Source organism: Chelonoidis abingdonii, chromosome 2 (assembly GCF_003597395.2).
Source record: "Chelonoidis abingdonii isolate Lonesome George chromosome 2, CheloAbing_2.0, whole genome shotgun sequence".
NCBI classification, from domain to species: Eukaryota; Metazoa; Chordata; order Testudines; family Testudinidae; genus Chelonoidis; species Chelonoidis abingdonii.
The window spans coordinates 116,471,666-116,491,914 of NC_133770.1; the positions used below are offsets into that span (position 1 = coordinate 116,471,666).

At 37.6% G+C, this 20,249-nt stretch overlaps 1 protein-coding gene across 1 annotated transcript in view; it reads right to left on the minus strand.

Moving 5' to 3' along the window:
- The window catches only part of EPB41L4B (erythrocyte membrane protein band 4.1 like 4B), a 305,664-nt gene that overhangs the window by 161,737 nt on the left and 123,678 nt on the right, over positions 1 to 20,249 (minus strand). Inside the window, 4 exon segments of the mRNA XM_075063387.1 lie at positions 2,609 to 2,661; positions 6,528 to 6,572; positions 10,921 to 10,999; positions 13,367 to 13,409. Coding sequence (XP_074919488.1) covers positions 2,609 to 2,661; positions 6,528 to 6,572; positions 10,921 to 10,999; positions 13,367 to 13,409 — 220 coding nt within the window.

Below are 20,249 nucleotides of genomic sequence, written 5' to 3' on the forward strand. Positions count from 1 at the left end.
AGTCCATGACTTCTGTGACACACGCATAGCCTTATTTATAATGCAACTGTGTTCTTGCTGCCATGAACAACAAAGGAACTGAGAAAGTCAGTTCTGTTGAAGAAAATCTACTATTGCTTCAAGTGAACGTTACACATAGAAGTTGCAGAAATACAGAATAGAAAGACTATTTACATGGAAAAATAGTCTTTTTGAAGATAAAAAATGATTTTAAGTGATCAAGGACACCTAGATTAATTGTTAGCCAACAGTTAAATTTATGATCAAATTTTAGGGTTCCTAAAATATTAAATATAATGAGATCATGTACGTGTGATAATTTTTTGCTCAACAGTATTTTCCAATGTGAATTACAACAGTAAAACATATACACAAGTTTTCACACAGGCGTTTGACAACTCTGCTGCTGTTTTGTGTCTAGAGAAGTCAGAAGCCTCTGATGTTGATCAGGATAAATCAGCAGAGCCAGTTTTGTACATTTAGCTTCCCTGGCTGGCTCAACAGAAAGCAAATTTGTTGACATTTGGGGCATAGTCCTAGGTCCATCTCTTTTCTCAAGTTTTTATTGGAGGTTCAGGGATGAGGAGGGCTTATTTTGGAGCGTGTTCTTTTTTATATACATATTGTAGTCAAAAAATTATGTACCCACATTCTAACGTGTAAATTGGCAAATTATAAATAAATGCACCAACTGGTGGATGCATTTTAAAATGAGGTAGCTATTCAGGTGTCTTTAAAAAGTGTAAAATTATTTCACCTGTAGAGACACCACTGTCTTTTTAATGTAGAAAGAAAAATAAATGTGTAATAGGATTTTATAATGTGATAATGCAAACAGACAACTTGAGATTTTAAAATATATCAGAAAGAGTTCACCTGTTGGTTTCAATTAATAGCTCAGAAATGCAGCTGGTTAAGAGAACTGTGTCAGAGTTCCTTATATATATATATATATATATATATATACACACACACACACCTTAAATATATAATTTAACATATTGTACCAATTATTTTAGACTGAATAAAACCAAACTTTAATACTACATAAAGAGGAAGCTGCAATACAGAAGAATTCTAAAACAGCTGCAAAAGCATCAATAGATGCTTCTTTCAAGATTTTTCTTTACAAAAGTACAATTTACATCTCAAAGACAATGCAGAGAAAACACCAGCTCTTAAGACAGTTAGTTGAAACAATGAAAGAATTAATCTAATAGAACAATATTATTCATAAACCAGCCATAAAAGTGAAGTAAAAATAGAGTCTTGGTTAAGAGAAAGAATCTGGGCCCCATTTAAAATGATTAACACACCAATTCCTATGTGACCTGCCCTTTTATCATCCTGCTCACCCTTAAAAAAAAGCCACACTATAAGATAAATTTAAGGTGAAGTTTAAACTACTGAGCAGAGAATAATCATTTTACAGTTCTTTAAACTCCTCTGCTTATTTACAAGTCTCCAATATCAATATAAAGGAAAGAAATATACAAGAAATGATCTAAAATTGTAATTCTAATATCTGCAGACAGAGAGAATTCAATATTACAGTGCCAACGTAGGACGTCATCTTAGAGAAAGTTACTATAAGTACCTCCAAATAGAGAAAAATTGATTGGATCAAAGACAAAAATGCCATCACCATTTATAAGTACTTTGTTTTGACATACAGTTTTAAAAATATTGGTTTTGATACTGGATAAGAAAAAATTCTTTTATGATACTGGTAATGCCGTAAATGGATGACCTACTCTATTCCTTTTCTTAGTAGAGATATAATTCTCCAACCTTTGATTATCAGAACTGCAGACATGTCAAGCTGTTCTATGAACAGTTCTCCTTGTCTAAAATTCAGATGAAGTTACCGGTGCTTGTGATATTCTAGAGTCTCCACAGATAAAAATAAGTGCATAACAAATTTGAAGCTAACGTGGGCTCTGGACTTGAACCCAGAAGGTCCATGCTGAGAGAGTAAAGAAGCAATATGAATGAAAAGAAAAGGGAGTAAACAATTTCTTTATCATCTTTGTGTAAGTTCACAGTATGAACAAAACTGTGCAATATGGATCACAATTTCATGGGAAATGATGTTGTTGTTGTTATTATTACTACTTTTGCCTGGTCTTGTCTTCCCTGAATTTTGTTCCTAATCCAGTGTTGAACTGAATCCAAAATTTCATAGTCAATCTAATCCAAAACCACTAATTGGTCCCTATTATTGAATTTGGGCCATAAATTCACCCCCCAAAACACTCAATCTGGAGGATCCAAAGCCCATTATATTTAATGGAAAGACTCCTTTTGATCTAAGTGGACTTTCGACCATGCCCAATGCTCAGTCAAGCCATGGCACATAATTTCAAAACAAAGAACTGAACTGAGTTTCATTACAAAAGTTTCACAAAATGTCTGATTGTGAGTCAGATTCTAAAGCTCCGCAAATTTATGATACTAATGACTAACCACAATAAAAATAGCTGTCACTTAAACAAATGTACAGTCAATTAGTGCCTATTCATGACAAAAGGCAAAAATATGTGAAGAAATTGTTGGTCAACTTTTTAAAATAAAAGGTTATGCAAATTACTTCTGAATAGTCACATACCTTGAAGACACAGAGCTGCTAGTTCCACAGCAGTGTCATACGGACATTTCAGTCTTTAAAGAGATGAAACAAACAATAAAAATATGCACATTTCTTAAAGTATACTTTATAGAAGCGCTTTCTCCAGAAGAATATAAAAGAGTTCTCCAACAATCTAACTGAAAATAAAATATTGACTCCAAAGTATCAGTTAAATTGCAAGGTATTTAGATAATTCAAATACTAATATGTCCATTTAGTTAATCTCAGTTACAAGTTAGTAATTAAACTACTAATTTCTTGGTTTAGTAATTTCTCATTAATACTGAAAACATGATATGCTCAACTATGAATCATGTTTAAACTAATACTCAAAACATTAATCCAGAAGCAGGAAATAGGTAGTATTCCTACAATAGATTCTAGGAAACACCCTAGTCTAAGATTAAATATTTTTCTTTACAACTTTTAAAATAAATCAATGTTTATATATATATATATATATATATATATATATATATATACACACACACATACATACACACACACACCCCCCTCACAAATGCACAATTACATTTGTCAACAAGAGTGAAGCTGTAAAAAACTTTTTTTCCCAAGTGTCTTAAATAAGAAGTGTTGACATTATTATTGAGTGTTTTTTCCACTCTCATGCCTCTGTCATACCGACAAGAATGGCAAGCTCACATTACATTTTAAATAAACATACAGATCAAGACATTCTTTGCCCTAATTACACATGGAGTATAATCATTTTCCCATTTGTATGTGCCACTTGTTCTATTGTATAATAAATAATAAACTTCTGGTTCATATTGAAATCTTCTAGTCCCCTAAAAAACACAAAAAATACAATATTTACTGTACTTTAGATATTTTTTAACCAAATCTTTTTCTTGCTCTTCTATGACTGAAGAAAGGAGCAATTTTAAAAGGATTATGTCCTTCGTGTAAAAATTATTTCTCCAAACCAAATGAAGTATGAGGTTTCTCTTCTGGAACTTGCTACTTGGAAATGAAAATGTATACTCTCTCTCTCTTTTTAAACATACATAGAATCAGAGACTTTAAGGTCAGAAGGGACCATTATGATCATCTAGTCTGACCTCCTGCACAACGCAGGCTACAGAAGCTCACCCACCCACTCCTGTGTGTGACCCACTGAAGTCCTCAAATCATGGTTTAAAGATGCAGAGAATCTTCCAGCAAGTGACCTGTGCCCCATGCTGCAGAGGAAAGCAAAAATCCCCCAGGGCCTCTGCCAATCTGTCCTGGAGGAAAATTCATTCCCGACCACAAATATGGTGATCAGCTAAACCCTGAGCATGTGGGCAAAACTCACCAGTCAGACACCCAGGAATGAATTTTCTGTAGTAACTCAGATCCCACCTCATCTAACATTCCATCACAAGCCACTGGGCATATTTACTGCTAATAGTCAAAGACTATTAATTGCCAAAATTAGGCTCTCTCATTATACCATCCCCTCCATAAACTTATCAAGCTTAGTCTTGAAGCCAGACAGGTCTTTTGCCCCCACTACTCCCTTTGGAAGGCTGTTCCAGAACTTAACTCTAATCTAATTTCAACTCTAAATTTCCTAGCGTCCAGTTTATATCCATTTGTTCTTGTGTCCACACTGGTACTAAGCTTAAATAATTCCTCTCCCTCCCTGATATTTATCCCTCTGATATATTTATAAAGAGCAATCATATCCCCCCTGAGCCTTCTTTTGGTTAGGCTAAACAAGCCAAGCTGTTTCAGTCTCCTTTCATAAGACAGGTTTTCCATTCCTAGGATCATCCTAGTAGCCCTTCTCTGTACCTGTTCCAGTTTGAATTCATCCTTCTTAAACATGGAGACCCAGAAACTGCCCCACAATATCAATGAGGTCTCACCTGCGGCTTGTATAACATACTGAACACCGTCCTATCTCTGACTGGAAAACTCGCTTGATCGATCCCAAGACCACGATTACTTTTTTCAGGCTTATCATCAATTGGTGGCTCATACTCATGAATGTTATAACCATACTCCAAAGGTTCGCTTCTCCGCCTCTTTACTTCTAAAGATGCGTCCCCACCTTATAACAATAATTTTTGTTATTAATCTAAACGCATGATTTCTTCATTTTTCAGCTATAAATTTCATCCTATTACTAGAGTTTACATGGTCATCCAGAATCTTCCTGTATGATATCTGGTCCTTCTCTGTATTGGCAATACTCCCAGGTTTGTCTCCATCCACACACTTTATTAGCACATTCACACTTTTTATGCCAAGGTCAGTAATAAAAAGATTAAATAAGATTGGTCCGAATACCAATCCCTGAGGAACTCCACTAGTAACCTCCCTCTAGTCTGACAGTTCACCTTTCAGTACAAACCCGTTGTAGTCGCCCCTTTAACCAGTTCCTTATCCACCTTTCAATTTTCATATTGATCCCCATCTTTTCCAATTTACTTAATAATTCCCCACGTGGAACCGTATCTGCACTGAAATTGAGGTAAATTAGATCCACTGTGTTTCCTTTGTCTAAAAAATCTGTTATCTTCTCAAAGGAGAAGATCAGGTTGGTTTGGCACGATCTACCTTTTGTAAAACCATGTTGTAGTTTGTCCCAATTACCACTGACCTCAATGTCCTTAATTATTTTCTCTTTCAAACATTTTTACATGACCTTGCATATTACAGATTTCAAACTGACAGGTCTGTAGTTGCCTGGATTACTTTTTTTCACTTGCTTAAGGATAGGAACTATGTTAGCAATTCTCCCGTCATATGGTACAACCCCTGAGTTTACAGATTCATTAAAAATTCTTGCTAATGGCCTTGCAACTTCATGTGCCACTTCCTTTAATATTCTTGAATGAAGATTATCTGGGCCCCCCTCGATTTCATCCCATTAAGCTGTTCGAGTTTGGCTTCTACCTCCGATGTGGTAATATCTACCTCCATATCTTCATTCCTATTTGTCATCCTACCATTATCCCAAAGCTCCTCATTAGCCTCATTAAAGACTGAGGCAAAATATTTTTTTAGATATTTGGCCATGCCTAGATTATCCTTAACCTCCACTCGAGCCTCAGTGTTTAGCAGTCCCACTTCTTCTTTCTTTGTTTTGTTCTCATTTATATGGCAATAGAATCTTTTACCACTAGTTTTAAATCCCTTTGCAAGGACCAACTGAACATGGCTTTTGGCCTTTCTCACTTTATCCCTACATGTTCTGACCTCAATAAGGTAGCTTTTCTTGCTGATCACTCCCATCTTCCACTCCGTACAGAACACAATGTCCAATTTCACCACCAAATATTGCTCAAATTAAGTGCTCTCAGGGCTTCTCAGTTTCTTTTAAGGGTCCTATTTTGACTATTTCTCATTTCAATTTCAAATCTGATATTGACATATATGTAAGATAACAGGATACATAGGATTAGTATGATTCATAGAAGTTTATTTATTTTAATCATGTTGTATGAGTGTATTTTATTTTTGAATATTTAACAATGGCTAATTGCAGCATAATGCTCACTTACAATTACATCTGTAACATGTAAATAGCCATTAAGGATAATAGAATTGTTAAAGCTATGACACAGAAAGCTCTGCATAATATTGTATGCACAGATATGTTTCTACAACCTTCTCACCAAATGAAAAAGTTCTTAGTCCACTAGATTTTATTAATTTGGTTATCATTAATGTATATGTATATGTATCTGTATTCTAATAGAAAAAGAAAAAAAGGTACAAGAGAACACTGGATCAGTAAATGCAATTTACAATTTCTTATATACATCTTTGAATAACAGAAAGGATCAGCAAGAGCTTATGGGCTTAAAGTAATACTTTTATCCCTTAAAATGGTGCTCTTTTACTTACACTTTAAGCAAGGTTACAGCAACAAAAATGTACTTACTTTCCTGAAAGAATGTCTTGCCGGAGCTGTAATACAAACAGGTACCTAACAAATACATTAAATAAATAAATATAAGCAAACAATCAAATGCATACAGAGTCATCTTTTCAGCTCTCATCCCTTTGTCAAGAGTACGCTCTTAGTCAAGACATTTCCATAAACTGATTTTGTAAGTTATATGAGCCTTCGGATCAATTATAAAGAACACTGCACACACCTATGGGATGCTAAGTACCCTTAACTCTCACTGAAGTCAGTGGAAGTTCAGAACATTCTACAACTTGCAGAAGTGCTCGACATATCGCAGGATGAAGTTGTAAAGTAGCATTTCAGGAACCCATCCTTATTTAGGAAAACATGTACTCAACTTTAGCATGGAGCTAGTGGGACATAAGTCCATACTTAAGTGCTGTTCTGAATTGCAGCCTAAATGAGTTATGAAGTCTAAATGCAATTATGGCTTTATTTTAAAAATTAAAAGAGCTTTGAATGAGAGAAGAACAAAGATTCCATGAAGAGTGGAGATAGAAACTAAATATGTGGGCCTATCTTTGGTACTTACATGGCACTCATTGCTGTAGCATCTAGAGGTATGCCTACATTGCAATGCAAGCTGTGTCTGAGCCCAAGCTCAGGGAAAACTTCCTTTGTGTCTACACTGCAATTGCGCTAACCCAGGACTTGAACTCAGAATCGCAGGACCCTGCAGGGCTGGAGGATCCAAGCTTGAGTCAAGGTGGGACCCAGGGTCCAAACCTCTTTGCTTTGCAGTGTAGCTACAGTTCTCAGGCAGAAGTGAGGCACACAGGGGGAGGGGTGTCACGTGCCTCCCCAGATTTGCTGCTTGGCTTGTACTGAGCATACTCACAGCAGTATCACTGCTGAAGCAGGCTGCCTTCACGTTGTCCTCCCCACCACTCCTCACCAGCAGGCACAGGTTATTTCTGTTCCCTGGAGTCAGCTGGAAGTATCCCACAATTCCATGGGACAATTTCCCTACTCCTCTCTATCCCAACAATCTGAAATCCACTCTTTTGAAATGGAAGCCCCATTCCCTTTTGGCAGAAGTTCAATTTTAGCATTCACCCATTCTCTTCTGATTACCGATCTGCAAGCACACTATCAGACAACCTCCTGGGTTTGCAATGGAGAGTGAACTGATCAAGTCTTTTGCAAAGCGAGCTGCTTCCTGGTAATGTGTAGGGTGGGCAGTGAAGTTTTTCCACAGTGCAGCATGGTTCTAGGGCTAGAATGGCCACATTTCAGGGGGAGGAGGGTGGGTGCTAAGGTCTCTGGGATTTGGTTACATTGACTTGGGGCTGCACACTGCATTGTGGACACCAGAGCCCTAGGTTCAAGCACGGGTTAGAAAGCTCTTAACATAGGGTTAAAATACAATGTAGACGCTCATGCCCAGAGCTACTTAACACAGGTCAATTGTCTCAAGTCCCACTAACCCTGGGCTTACATTGCAGTGTAGACATACCCTACATGCCTCACAATCTTTAATTGTAAATAAACTCCTTAACTCAGAGATCCTCATTTTGTAGATGGGGATGTGGAGGCTCATAGAGATCTAGTGACTGCCCAAGGCCACACAGGGCATCTGTGGTGGAGCAGGTAACTGAATCTGGGTCTCCCAGACTAATGCCCTATCCACATGCCACTCTTTCCTAAGCCTGAGGATTCGTTTGTTTTATTTTTATTAAAAGGTTCATGGGTTGGGGAAAATCTCACAATCACCTTGCTGCCTGGGGCATCTCACCTGGTCTTTCCTCCCCCGACCCAGCAATCGCACACTAAGGGCTAGTAGCACATCTGGTGTAGATGCTCTATTCTGATGGGAAAGAGCTCTCCCATTGGTATAATAAATCCACCTCTATGAAAGGTGGTAGCTAAGTCGGAAGAAGATGCTATCCCACTGACATAGCACTGTCTACACAAGCACTTAGGTCAGCGTAACTTACGTCACTCAGGGGGTGGCTTATTCACACCCCCAAGTGAAATAAGTTATACCGACATAAGTGGTAGTGTAGACCAAGCCAAAGTGGCTCCTGCCTTGGGTCTTCTGGAGCAGGGTGTCCCTCTTTGAGGTTAGGGGATGGCAAGGGTTGGGGCTGCCCAGCCTCTCCTACCCGCTGAGGGGCGAGTTAAGAGGTGAAAGAAATGAGTATGACATCTGGGCTCAAAGCAGCATGATGCATGTCTCCAGTCTTCAAAAAGAAGAGCCTAGCGAATGTCTCTATGAATTTCTCTGTTGGCATTGAAAGATATGTTGGGAACAGAATAGGAAGGATCAGGCACTGTGAGTCACCAGCACCTTGTGACGAACAAACTGATTTTTCACATTCATGTGTTTGGGAAATTGTGAGCTGACCTTTCAATATTTAAAAGACTGAATCAGTTCAAAATAGACAGGGGAACAGGAACCAAAGGCATGTTTAGCAAGCTTTTCTATGCCCTATGCAGCAGAAAAGCTCATGGAAAAAGAGTAGGGGTCAGATTTTTACACATGCCTAACTTACATACACAGCTGATACCTTGGTTGCCACTTACATGTCAGTATTTGTATATGTAAAATTAATTGTGCACTACCCCAGAAATCTGGGCTTAGAAAATCTGTCCCTATTATTTGCTCCAGGATTTCGAAACAACATGAATGCTGGTAAATTTGGGGGGGATAATCCAGGCAATACCACCACTTTGCTACCCTGAGGAATACCGCAACCCTCTTCATACCTGACTCTGTTATTTTCTTTTTCTGTGCAACCCTACTACTGCATCTCATTTTCGGGTATCCCACTTCAAGCAGCAAATTACATTCTTCAAAAGAAACAACCCATTGTTATTCCAACTAAAACTAATGAAGCCCTGTAGACAAAAATGCCAGCAGATGCCTTCCTCAGTGCATTAAATTTTAAGAAATGTCATCACTTTCCCATAAAAGTATTACCTGTGTCCACATTATTTTTACAGCCTCAAAAGGCATCTCCATCTGTTAAAAATATCTTTATACAGGACAAAGATCTAGTGTCATTTCTTCTTCAATTAGCTCATTTTGTTACCACTATAAATCTTCCCCCCTTCCCTTGCACTGAATTTGCACCTGCTCTCCTAGTCTCTTACCTAACTCTACAGGATGTTAGGAAATACAACCTAGCTAGAGTGGAGGTTCATTAAAAAAATTAGAATTTTCCTTTTTAGCAGTGATTGGATTATACAGCTCCAGAAGCTTATAGTCCAAAATATAAAGTTTATAGTGCTTTATAGGAACTGCCTTACTAGATCACATCGAAGATCCATTTAGTCTAGTGCCCTTTCTCTGAAAATGACTGCCATCAGATGCTTCCGAGAAATGTAAAAGAAATCCTGTGATAGACAATGGAATAACCTGCTTATTGGGGAAATTTAACACCAGTTTAAACCCTGAAGTATGAGGGTGTATATCTATTCTAATATGTTTTTTATATATCATCCTACATAATGTAACTATGAATCTTCTCATTATATGCAGATGTCTAATCCTTTTAGGAACTGTACTGAACTCTTGAACTCAATTATATCAGTGGCAGTGAGTTCCATAGGTTAATTATGACCCGTATGAAAATGTGTGTCATTTTATCAGTTTATTGCTACTGCTGTAATTGGTAATGTATATTAAGGCTTCTATAGAGGTTTCAGAGTAAATAAGTGGGCAATTACAATTGGCTCTTTTTCATGATACAGAATTTCTCCTGAATTGTGGAGGGCTCCTCACTTAACAAGTACGGAATGTTCTCAAAGACCACAGGTCATCCACCTTGAACAAAGTTGGGGGAGGGAGGAGGAAAAAGGGGTAGAGAAGATTGAGCTGTTAGCATTGCTCCCAATCCTCCCAAAATTCTGCTGCTTTGGGGTCTTTCTTTGACCCATTTGACTTTTATTTGACCACCTCTACATTTCACAGCAGAGAAAAGCACAGAGCCCAGCTGTCAGCATTATACACTGGAAACCCCACTCCTATTCCCCCACCAACCATGGGTTTGATAGGCAATACTACTGTAGAAAGTCCTTCTCCAGGTTCAGCTCCTACCTACCCAGTCATGGCTCCCTTTCCAAAGTCAAAAAGCCTAAAACACATGGAGAGTTGGAGGGAAATACCACTGCTCTGGTCCACCTGCCCCTCCATCCAAAAACACCTGAGAGGCCAAAACAGCAGGTCTGGGCAAAAAATGGAAAGTAGGGTATGGTTCATAGACTGTCATAAAACACCAACTAGAAGATTGAACATGATGCCTATTCTAACAAGGAAGCACATATAACCCAAATTTCTCCCTTCCCCACAGTTTAATCCCCAAATACCTTATACACCCCATTGTTAGACATCAGTTTAGCAATCACAGTTATTTCCTACCTTGTAAACTCCTCGTGAAGGTTGTTCGGTTCTGATGAGTAATATTTAATTCGAAAATGCAAAGTGTATGGAGGTCCAACTGTATACACAAAGATTCAAAACAGAAGTTTACAGAGATCTGGTGATCCCAAAGAGCAAGAAAAATTTAACAACAAATAATTATATTTTAAAGTGTCCTTATCACAGTAACATTTGACTATGTGTCTTAAATTAAAAATACTTACAACAAGAAATAACTATGTGCCTGTTGTGGGGATTTTAGTGTGCTACCACAGCCAATATAATAAGTAATTAAGCCATGGATCATTTGTCAAGCAAATATTTGTCCAAAAAGATGTGCCTTACACTGTCCTGGGAATGTTGGAAAAATTCAAGCTCTGATGGGCATGACAGAGTGACCTCCCCACCTTAGTTCTCCAGCTAAAAAGGTTCAGCAAATATGTCTTTGCTGATTTGGGCTATCATGGTGCATGTGTGGCTAAAGTATATCTTCCAGAAAGGCATCCAGTCTTTGTTTGAAGACATTAAGAAATGGAGAATCCACCACCTCTCTATCTAGATGCTTATATGATGACAATCACTGCTGTAGTTTCTAAGGCCTATTGATCACCCAATCTAGTAGGCTAATGGGCAGCCAAAAGCTGTACTAGTTGAAGCTTTAAAGTTGTCTTCAAGGGTAAACCCAAGAAGAGGTGTTTCAGAAGTCAAAACTGTAGGTGACAAAGTTTACTGGTGAGATCTACCTTCTCAGGGCACTGACTCTTAACACTAGCTGCTGCTGGTGGAAAAAAAAAGCCATATGCACCACTGTCCAAAGACAACTGAGGACTCAAACTTCTCCAAAAATGCAAACCATTTTGGCAAGGAAAAGACATACTGTGCTGAGAGATGGAGCTGTTACAACCCCCAACAAGTTGTTTCCCCACTACCTTCTCTAGTATGGGTCTGAGCCAGCTTGTTCTCATACAATCCCCTAATTGGGCCAGACACCATGAAAGCAATGAAACTAAATCTGTTAAAAATGTCTTTGTGCAGAAAATATTTGATTCTTCCCTCTAGGATCATTTTGCCTTTTCCTTGGCATATCAGAGAATAAGCACTTGCTGATCATGTAACCAAATACAGAGAAGCAGGTTGAGATGTCATGAAAAGGCAAGGTCAAGTCAAGCACCAGAGCTATCAATGGCAATGGACCCTACATTTCTTCACAATCTACCCTATTAGCCTCATACACACAAGAAGTGGTAAGAGTGAAAGCATAGTGCTCTGCAGGCCTTGCATGAAAGGGCCACTAGAAGTGGGTGAGCAGCTCCAATACTCTGAGACCCCTGAGAATGGAAAGAACAGAGAGCACTGAAGAAAAACCTGTGTCCACTCCTTCCAGATGTTGCAAATTGGTCAGTAGCATCTTGTGATCAGCCATACCTACAGTAGTTGTTAGATCTCAAAATCAACATGGACACCTGGCCTTATCCATTGCTAGCAGATATTTATTGCCCAAGGACACTATTGCTGTCTCTGTATCATACCCAGGCCTGAGTCCAGATTAGTAGGGATCCATGAAGTTGGAGAAATCAGATGAACACAGATGTTTCAAGGGACAGTTTATTGAGCCAGGGTTGAATCATAGTTTAAGGGTGGTTGGCATCTTTACCCTCTAGGAAAGAGTTGGCATCTTTACCTTACTAGGAAAGAGTTAACAATCCCTGTCAATAATGATCTCAGGATCTCCTCTCTTGGCATCCACTTGCCACCAGTGACATGAGTCCAGCTCACAGGATCGCAAACATATCCAGGAACTATGTACATTTAACCAGGTGAAAGTACACCAATAAAGATGTAAGGGGAGGCAGCAGAGGCTACCTGGACATGAAACTCCAAGGACTTCTGCAACTTCCAGTAGGAACTGCCAACCCTCAGGTCCCTCCTGCCACCATTTCTTTTTTTCCAGGCCAATTTCTAATTTCATGTAATTTAGGGGTTACAAGAAAGGGGAGAGCTTCCTCTTATTCTCCCCCCATGCCTCTAACTATTATTAATAGGCACCTATAAGAAATCACATAAGCTTTTCTAAACTGATATTTGGCTGCTGAATCTATTAGCAGCAACCTAAGCTAATGTTTGCTCCCCAGGCCTGGTTTATGACAAAGTAACTCCAGGCAGGGATTTTCCGCTAGAAAAGAGGAAGGGACTTTTGGCATTCACAAAAGTGGTAAATAAAAATCATTTAAAGAAGAGAGTTGAAGATTGGTCCATTACTCATTGTGACCCTTGCTTTTATATAAAAAAAATTTAGCCAGCCAGCCAAACATTAACTTGAAACCACTGTCTGAGGAATATTCACTATATTATGGAAACATTTGGAGCCTCACAATCATGTTAACGAATACTCTAAACTGAATTCTTAGGGGAGGAATAAAAAAACTTGTGGACTCATGTTACTTACTTTTTATTTGCTTCTTAATTGGTTTAGAATGGTCCAGCCAGTGCTAAAAAAAGAAAACCTGTGTTTAAAATAAGTCATTGTCAAGATTTTACTGGTATTTTACTATATAATAGAGCACAAATTGATTTAAAGGAAGGGTTCTCTGCTCGGAAAAGAAAAGACATCCATATATATTTGGTAATCTTTTATAGTTGTTTTCACTAGAAAATGTTTATTTGAACACCTCCCCCACCCCCGCACACACCTCTCAGGTGCCTATCTTATCAGTGAAAACTGGACTTTAAAAGTTAAAACACATCCATGGGAGCTTCCTCCTTGTGAGGCACAACCCAACCAGCAGTGAAAGGCTATAAAAAACAAACATACAATTCCAGCGGGGTGTAGGAAATGAAGGTTTTCCTCAAACTCTGGGCCCAATGCTTTAACTGTTACTCATAACCTTCTGAAGGCAGACAATTGTCTGGTCCAATCCCACTCGGTGGAGCTCCCACACAGCTCCCTCCGCTGCTCTGTATTCCTCCACCCACACTGTGGTTCTCTCAAGCCTGGTCCACCCTTAAAACTTTTACTGGTATAGCAATGTCATTTATGAGTATGATTACTTTAAAAAAAATTATACCAAAAAAAGCCTTTATGGAAACAGTTATACTGGCAAAAAAAGTGCCTTTGCTGGTACAGCTTATTTTGTTCAGGGAACCGTATTAGCTACACCAAAAAAAAAGCACTTGAGCCAATATAAGCTCTGTCTACACTAGGACAGTGTGCTCTATTGGCAAACCTTTTCCAGTACAGACTAGTCCTAAGTTTTATAATGTGCCTGTACAGTGCCAGCATGAATCACTCCTGAATGAGACATCTGGGTGTGTTACCAAAACATAAATATTAAATGATGATAACATGTCAAGATAGTCCCCTCACAAAATTACAGATGGTAATTTGGGCCACCTTACCATAAGAGGAATTCTCCTCACATTTTTTGCTGTTTATTTAAAAACAGATAAAATAAATTAATAGGACCAGTAAGTTTGGAGCAGAAATATTCAGAAAAAGAAGCCTATTCCTTTTGCTTGCTTTTCTTGTTGGGGCATTTCCACTCTATATTAAGTAAAAACAGAATCAGAGTGAATACTTGGTATTCAACATATTTTCCTCTGCTTTTGCTAAATGCATGTGAAAATAATTAATAAAATAGCAAAACCACAGTTTTACTATAGATGTTTTAACTAAAAGCAAAATTTATGAAACAGTTAGTTGTAAAAAGTCTATTTTAAAAGTTTGCCAACCTATAACCCAAATAGCAAATAAATTCCCTGCTGAATAAAAAAGAAATAGAACATTTATTCCAAATGTGCTTTTAGTTGCCCAGAGCTTGCCTGGACTCCCTTGGGAGAAATTACCAAGGAAGCCAACTCCTTACGAATTTGAGAATTACCACCACAGTGAAAATAAAATGTTATGATAATTTTTATACAAATATATTACATAGCTGTAAATTAATATACATATAATCAATTATTTATCTCATCCAGCAAATACAGATTCACAAGAAATCAGCTAGTAATCATTTCAAGTTTCTGAGAAGAAACAAAATTATTCAAGCTTTGCTCTTTTGATTGAAATTATGCAATTAGAACTTCCTAAATTTTTTTGCTTGTAGAGAAGAGGAACATTTTACTTCAATGAACACATTAATCAGCAAAACATATCCCCAGCTATATTTATAGGAGCATTGTCCACATTTATCAGTATTGTCATTTCAAGTTAAATATGTACATACAATTCCATTTTCTTAAGGATTTCTAATATATAAGGTTCAGTTCTATGACTGTTTGGAGTTCACCTGGATTAAAAAAATGTATACGGAAGCCTTTACAAAAATTTAAGAAAACCATTTAGCTAACATGGAATACTACTCTTCAGTGTTTTATTTCTAAACCAAAAAGTACAAAAAAAATCCATTTTTTCACTTTTTTATTCACCTTTCAAATGTACTGAGAAAGCTTCAGTACTCTTTGAATTATCTTCATTGTGTGTATTGTAAATGATTAACACATTTTAGAATGTCTGCATGTGGTATTATGCTAAACATCCATAACACTGCAAATTACTAATTCATCTGTCATATCTATACATAATTTTACAAAAAATGATCAATTTTAAAGAAATGTTTAAGAATTTAATAAGTAGCAAAACAGGCCATTATATGAGGTTCTAACCTAAACAGCTAATGTACATTTGTAACTGTTCATTTCTTCTACATATACAGCACTGTCATAAATGTAGGATTCTCCAGGGGACAACAAACAGCAAGCACTGGACATCATCATTTTACACTCACTCCTTTGAGAAGCAAACTCAGATGCACGAGGGGTCCATTATACCACTATTCAGTGCTTTCCAAAATAGCGGGCAATTTTAGTCCTTGCAGATTCATGAACTGCTATCAACTTAAACCCAGCTGTTTTGGATCGCTTCTGCAAAAACTGGGCTAAAGTCCGCCATAGCCAGTGTCTGGATGTTTCTCCTTAATGGTGTTAGTCTTCTTACAGGTCCATTGAACCCAAGTAATAGCCCTTATCACCCTACTCCTTCCTATAGGCTGCAGTTGCCTGGATGGCTGAGATGGCCAAGAGCACTGAAAGTCTGTCAAGAAAAAAACAGTATTGGCCTCTGCTGCCATAAATGCTGGAAGCACACCAGCTTAGAAGCCCGAATTTCATATGCCCATGGAACGCAGGCCCTAGCCTCTAAGCAAAAAATCAGAAGCTCTTATTACTGACATACAGCCAGAGGAATTGAAATGGAAACGGAAGTGAAGACTTCATGGCATCTTTGCCAAGAATGAAAACTTACTTGGCTACGTTACAAGCTATTGACTGGAACTCAATCACTATCCCAACTCAGAATGTGAACACAAAAGGGTGAATTCCAGAAGTCTTAGTATGAAGCTGCCTGGAGTTGGGGGATTCCACAAGAACTCTTTTTGATAACTTCTGCAGAGGGTCTGCCTCCTTTTAAAAGCTGGAGCTCAGGCTAATGGACTTCAAGTTGTGAGGGTCCAAGTGCATCAAGGAGCCACTGCTTAGAAGGGGTCCTTTGAGGATGATACAAGAGTAGAAATTAGGTAGTGCTCTTCTCCTACTACACTACATTCCCCTGCTCCAATTTGGACTCTGAGCAAGTTATCAGTGCCCTTGAAAGGTAAGGAAGATTAATTGTAATTCCATTTTGAAATTTATTTTTCTATGGGAAGTTCTATAACAATTTTTATATTTAGAATGTTGAAGGCAAGGAAAAATAGCTACCTGCATTTTGACAGTTATCTGAGACATCATCACTGTCTTCATGTCTTTTATTAGTCTTCATCAAGGTGTGTATAATATGGCAGTAATCATATTCAGATTGGGCCTGATTCATCACTGCATTACACTGGTGTAAAACTGGAGCAACTTAATGGACATCACCAACTGAGAATGTCTTCAATGGAGTTGCACTTGGTTTTTATACTAGTGTAACAATAATGAATCAGGCCCAATGTTCTTAGTTTTTAAGGACCTGGTTGGAATTAATAGCACTATTCTTCCCAAGGTCATTGCAGAAATGAAATCGTTATTATACCATATCATTTCCATTGGAGAGAAAACTTGCTAGATTTTGTCGGAAGGACATATTTATTTAACAACAGAATGTTAGAAATCATTTGGGATAAATCTATTTTTGTCCTCTCTGTTTCGAAAATCTGGTGCAAAGGAGAATTAGGACAATTTCCAGTTACTTCTTTGTTTATTTAATCACTTTCTATCTCCTTGAAGAAAAGTACTGTGAGTAATTCCTCAATAATGGTAACAACCAATATTTCCCCAAAATAGAACAGCCATATAAGATAAGAGACGCATTTATGTCAAGATACAGCCAATAAACTGTACCTATTGGAACACAATGAGGATGACTGCAACTGCCAACTGAAGACTGAAGTTGGTACAACTGCATCAGCATGCTTCTTACGCAATATAGGCTGACAAATACACCACACACCTGTGCTTTGAAAACTCCACTGGCTCCCCATTTGCTTCATAAAAGAATTCAAAGTCCTGGTCTTGAGCTACAAAGCCCTCAAAGGTGACCTGCAAAGGAAAAAAATTGGGTTTGACCCTTTTTAGTTACTTGCTTTGCTGCTTTATCATGCATAAAGAAGGCCTGGAAAATGTTTTGTCCCTGCTTGTTTTCAACCTTCAGAATGTCCTGAATGGCAAGTCTGGTTTTGCTGGAAGACTTACTGGAAGTCTCAGAAGATACCATCTACAAACTCTCTCAACCTTTAACTGGTGGGGGGGAAGCACTGAACCGCTGTCAAATACATTTTCTTCCTAAGGTTTGTTAAGTGTTAACATGAACAAAAAAGCAAAGAGCTTTAAATCAACAGTCTGAACTAATATCACCTTCCCTCTCAATAAGGTTTTGCTTGAATGGTATCTCTGGTATCATAATGCTACCAGTTCTTCAGTTATCCGCACCATCCTCCAATATAGACAAGACCTGAATTCCTAAAGTAAAATCACAAGCAGGGAAAATACCAAAATAATTTTTTAAGGCAAAAAATATCCAATGAAAAACACTGTCATGCCTTCTTTATACAGTATAAAGTTTTAAAAAAGAAATAAGAACAAACCCTTTTTCTTCTCTTCTGAAGGTCACCTTTAATAATAATTAGGGTCTGAACAGTATTGGGGCCACACTGTTATAGGGACTTTACAAATATATAAGTGAATAATGGACTGCACTCCCAAGAATTTACATAGATTAGAATCTGGCTTCCTTACAGTACACATCATACTCTATGACCTCACCAAAACATCTATGTTCCATATGGATGATGCAGCTGCAGAGATCCAGATAAAAGATATTAGATGCTACTTGTCAGAATGGTCAGAACAGAATCTTGGGCTCAAACACAAGCCATACCTGTTCTGAGAAAGTTTTACCCCATCTGTAAATCACTAGTGTTTACACATCCACAACTTATATATGGATGTTTCACATAATGAGTATGCTAATGCTCCACTCCACACAGGACAGGTTGACATATACATATTTATTTCATAAGTCTGCAACATGTGTTAGAAAACTAAAATTAGCAACTAAGATCTGGATTGGGTTGCAATAATTTTCTATCCAAAAAGTTTTAAAAATTTGGAGAAATGAGATGTATAACACACAACGTGAGGTATGAAATACAGAGCACTAAAACTTCTGCGTAGAAGGCAAGTTTGAACTGAGAGTAGTAGCCTATTATAGCAGGGAATTCTCTAACAGCTAAGTCCTAGAGCAAATAAAAATGACAGGCCCCATTACTGTCTATTTTAGCTAAGGGATTACAATATGATAAGAGGTAACTGAATGAATTTAGAGCAGAATCCAGACCTTTCAAAGTACAAAGTAAACAATTCCACTCCACCTGGCTAACTTCCTGTCAACATCCAGTGGAAGAACTGCAGTGGAAAGAGATAAGTTATGAGCTTTACCATCATTATGTTACACATGGCTCTAATGTCTGTGGACCAAATATTTTAAGACAGGAAGCTTTATTAAGAGAAAGTTAAGGGACTGGGTTTTCCCTTTTTGCAATGAAATGCTAGAATGTTGTAGGGAAAAATAAGTAAGATAGTAAAGGAAGAATATCTGTCAGTTTCAATAAAAGTATCATCACTGTGCCTGTGACTGATGGTGATATTATGTCAGATTTGCCCATTTCACTGAATAATATTGCTTCTATTTGAATGCTGTAGAATAGTCTATTAAAAACCCAACAGCATTGGAGTTTCTCTTAACATTTTCACTATCATTTATTCTTCATCTTACTTGAAAGAATGAACTAGCATAATATGACCACACATATCACCTCTTCTCAACAGCTAAGGATGAAAAAATAGCCTTCTTCACTTCATCTTAGACATGTTGCCAAAAAACGTGCTGTGTACTGATAAAATATTCATTTCTTTGTATTTGATAAAGAATTATGTAGTTGTTTATATGGACAATACAAGATTTTTGATAGTCTTAAGTATTCGTTTCCATGTGTTTATGTACTTGGGTTTGGTAAATGTGATTGGCAAACAACTAACTAGTCAACTGACTGCCTATATTTGACCACAGTCAATTATTGTCAAAAATTCCAGCAAGAATGCTCTGATGGAAGTGGCAGCTTTTTGATTGCATCATGGCTCCATTCTTTCAGTTTTTAGAACTTCATTTCATTGTTTTGCATTTTTCTGAGTTAAAATAACTCAGTTAAGTAATCAGTTTTTTGTAAATAGGTATAAGAATCTAAGGTTAAGCCTTTTGGAGAGCAAGGAGGCTTAGGGCTGGTCTACATTATCATCAATGCAGTGGTCCCGATTTAGCGCATTTGGTGAAGATACATCACGCTGACGGGAGAGTGCTCTTCCATCGGCATAATTACTCCACCTCAATGAGGACAAAGTGCAGTGCAGACACTGCTTTATGTTGAGGTAAGTTCCGTCGCTTGTGGGGTGGTTTTTTCACACCCTGAGCGACGTAACTGATCTCAACTTAAGCAGTAGTGTTGACAAGGCCTTACTCTTTTTATTTACTTACTGTTCTAATGAATTAATGGTTTAGCAAATTTTATCATTTTTTACATTATTTGACAATATTTGACTGGTAAATTGACCATTATTTTTCATTCCGTCAACTGCAAAAGTTACTAGAAGTCAACATCTATATTCCCCTTAGTAAAGGAATTCTCAAATATTTTCATAGTGCTGGCCACTTTTTAACAGAGACTATCTCCCTGCTCATTCATGATCTTGCAACATCCTTCTGGCAACTGTGGCTATTCATCACATGGAAAAATTAAGTTAGG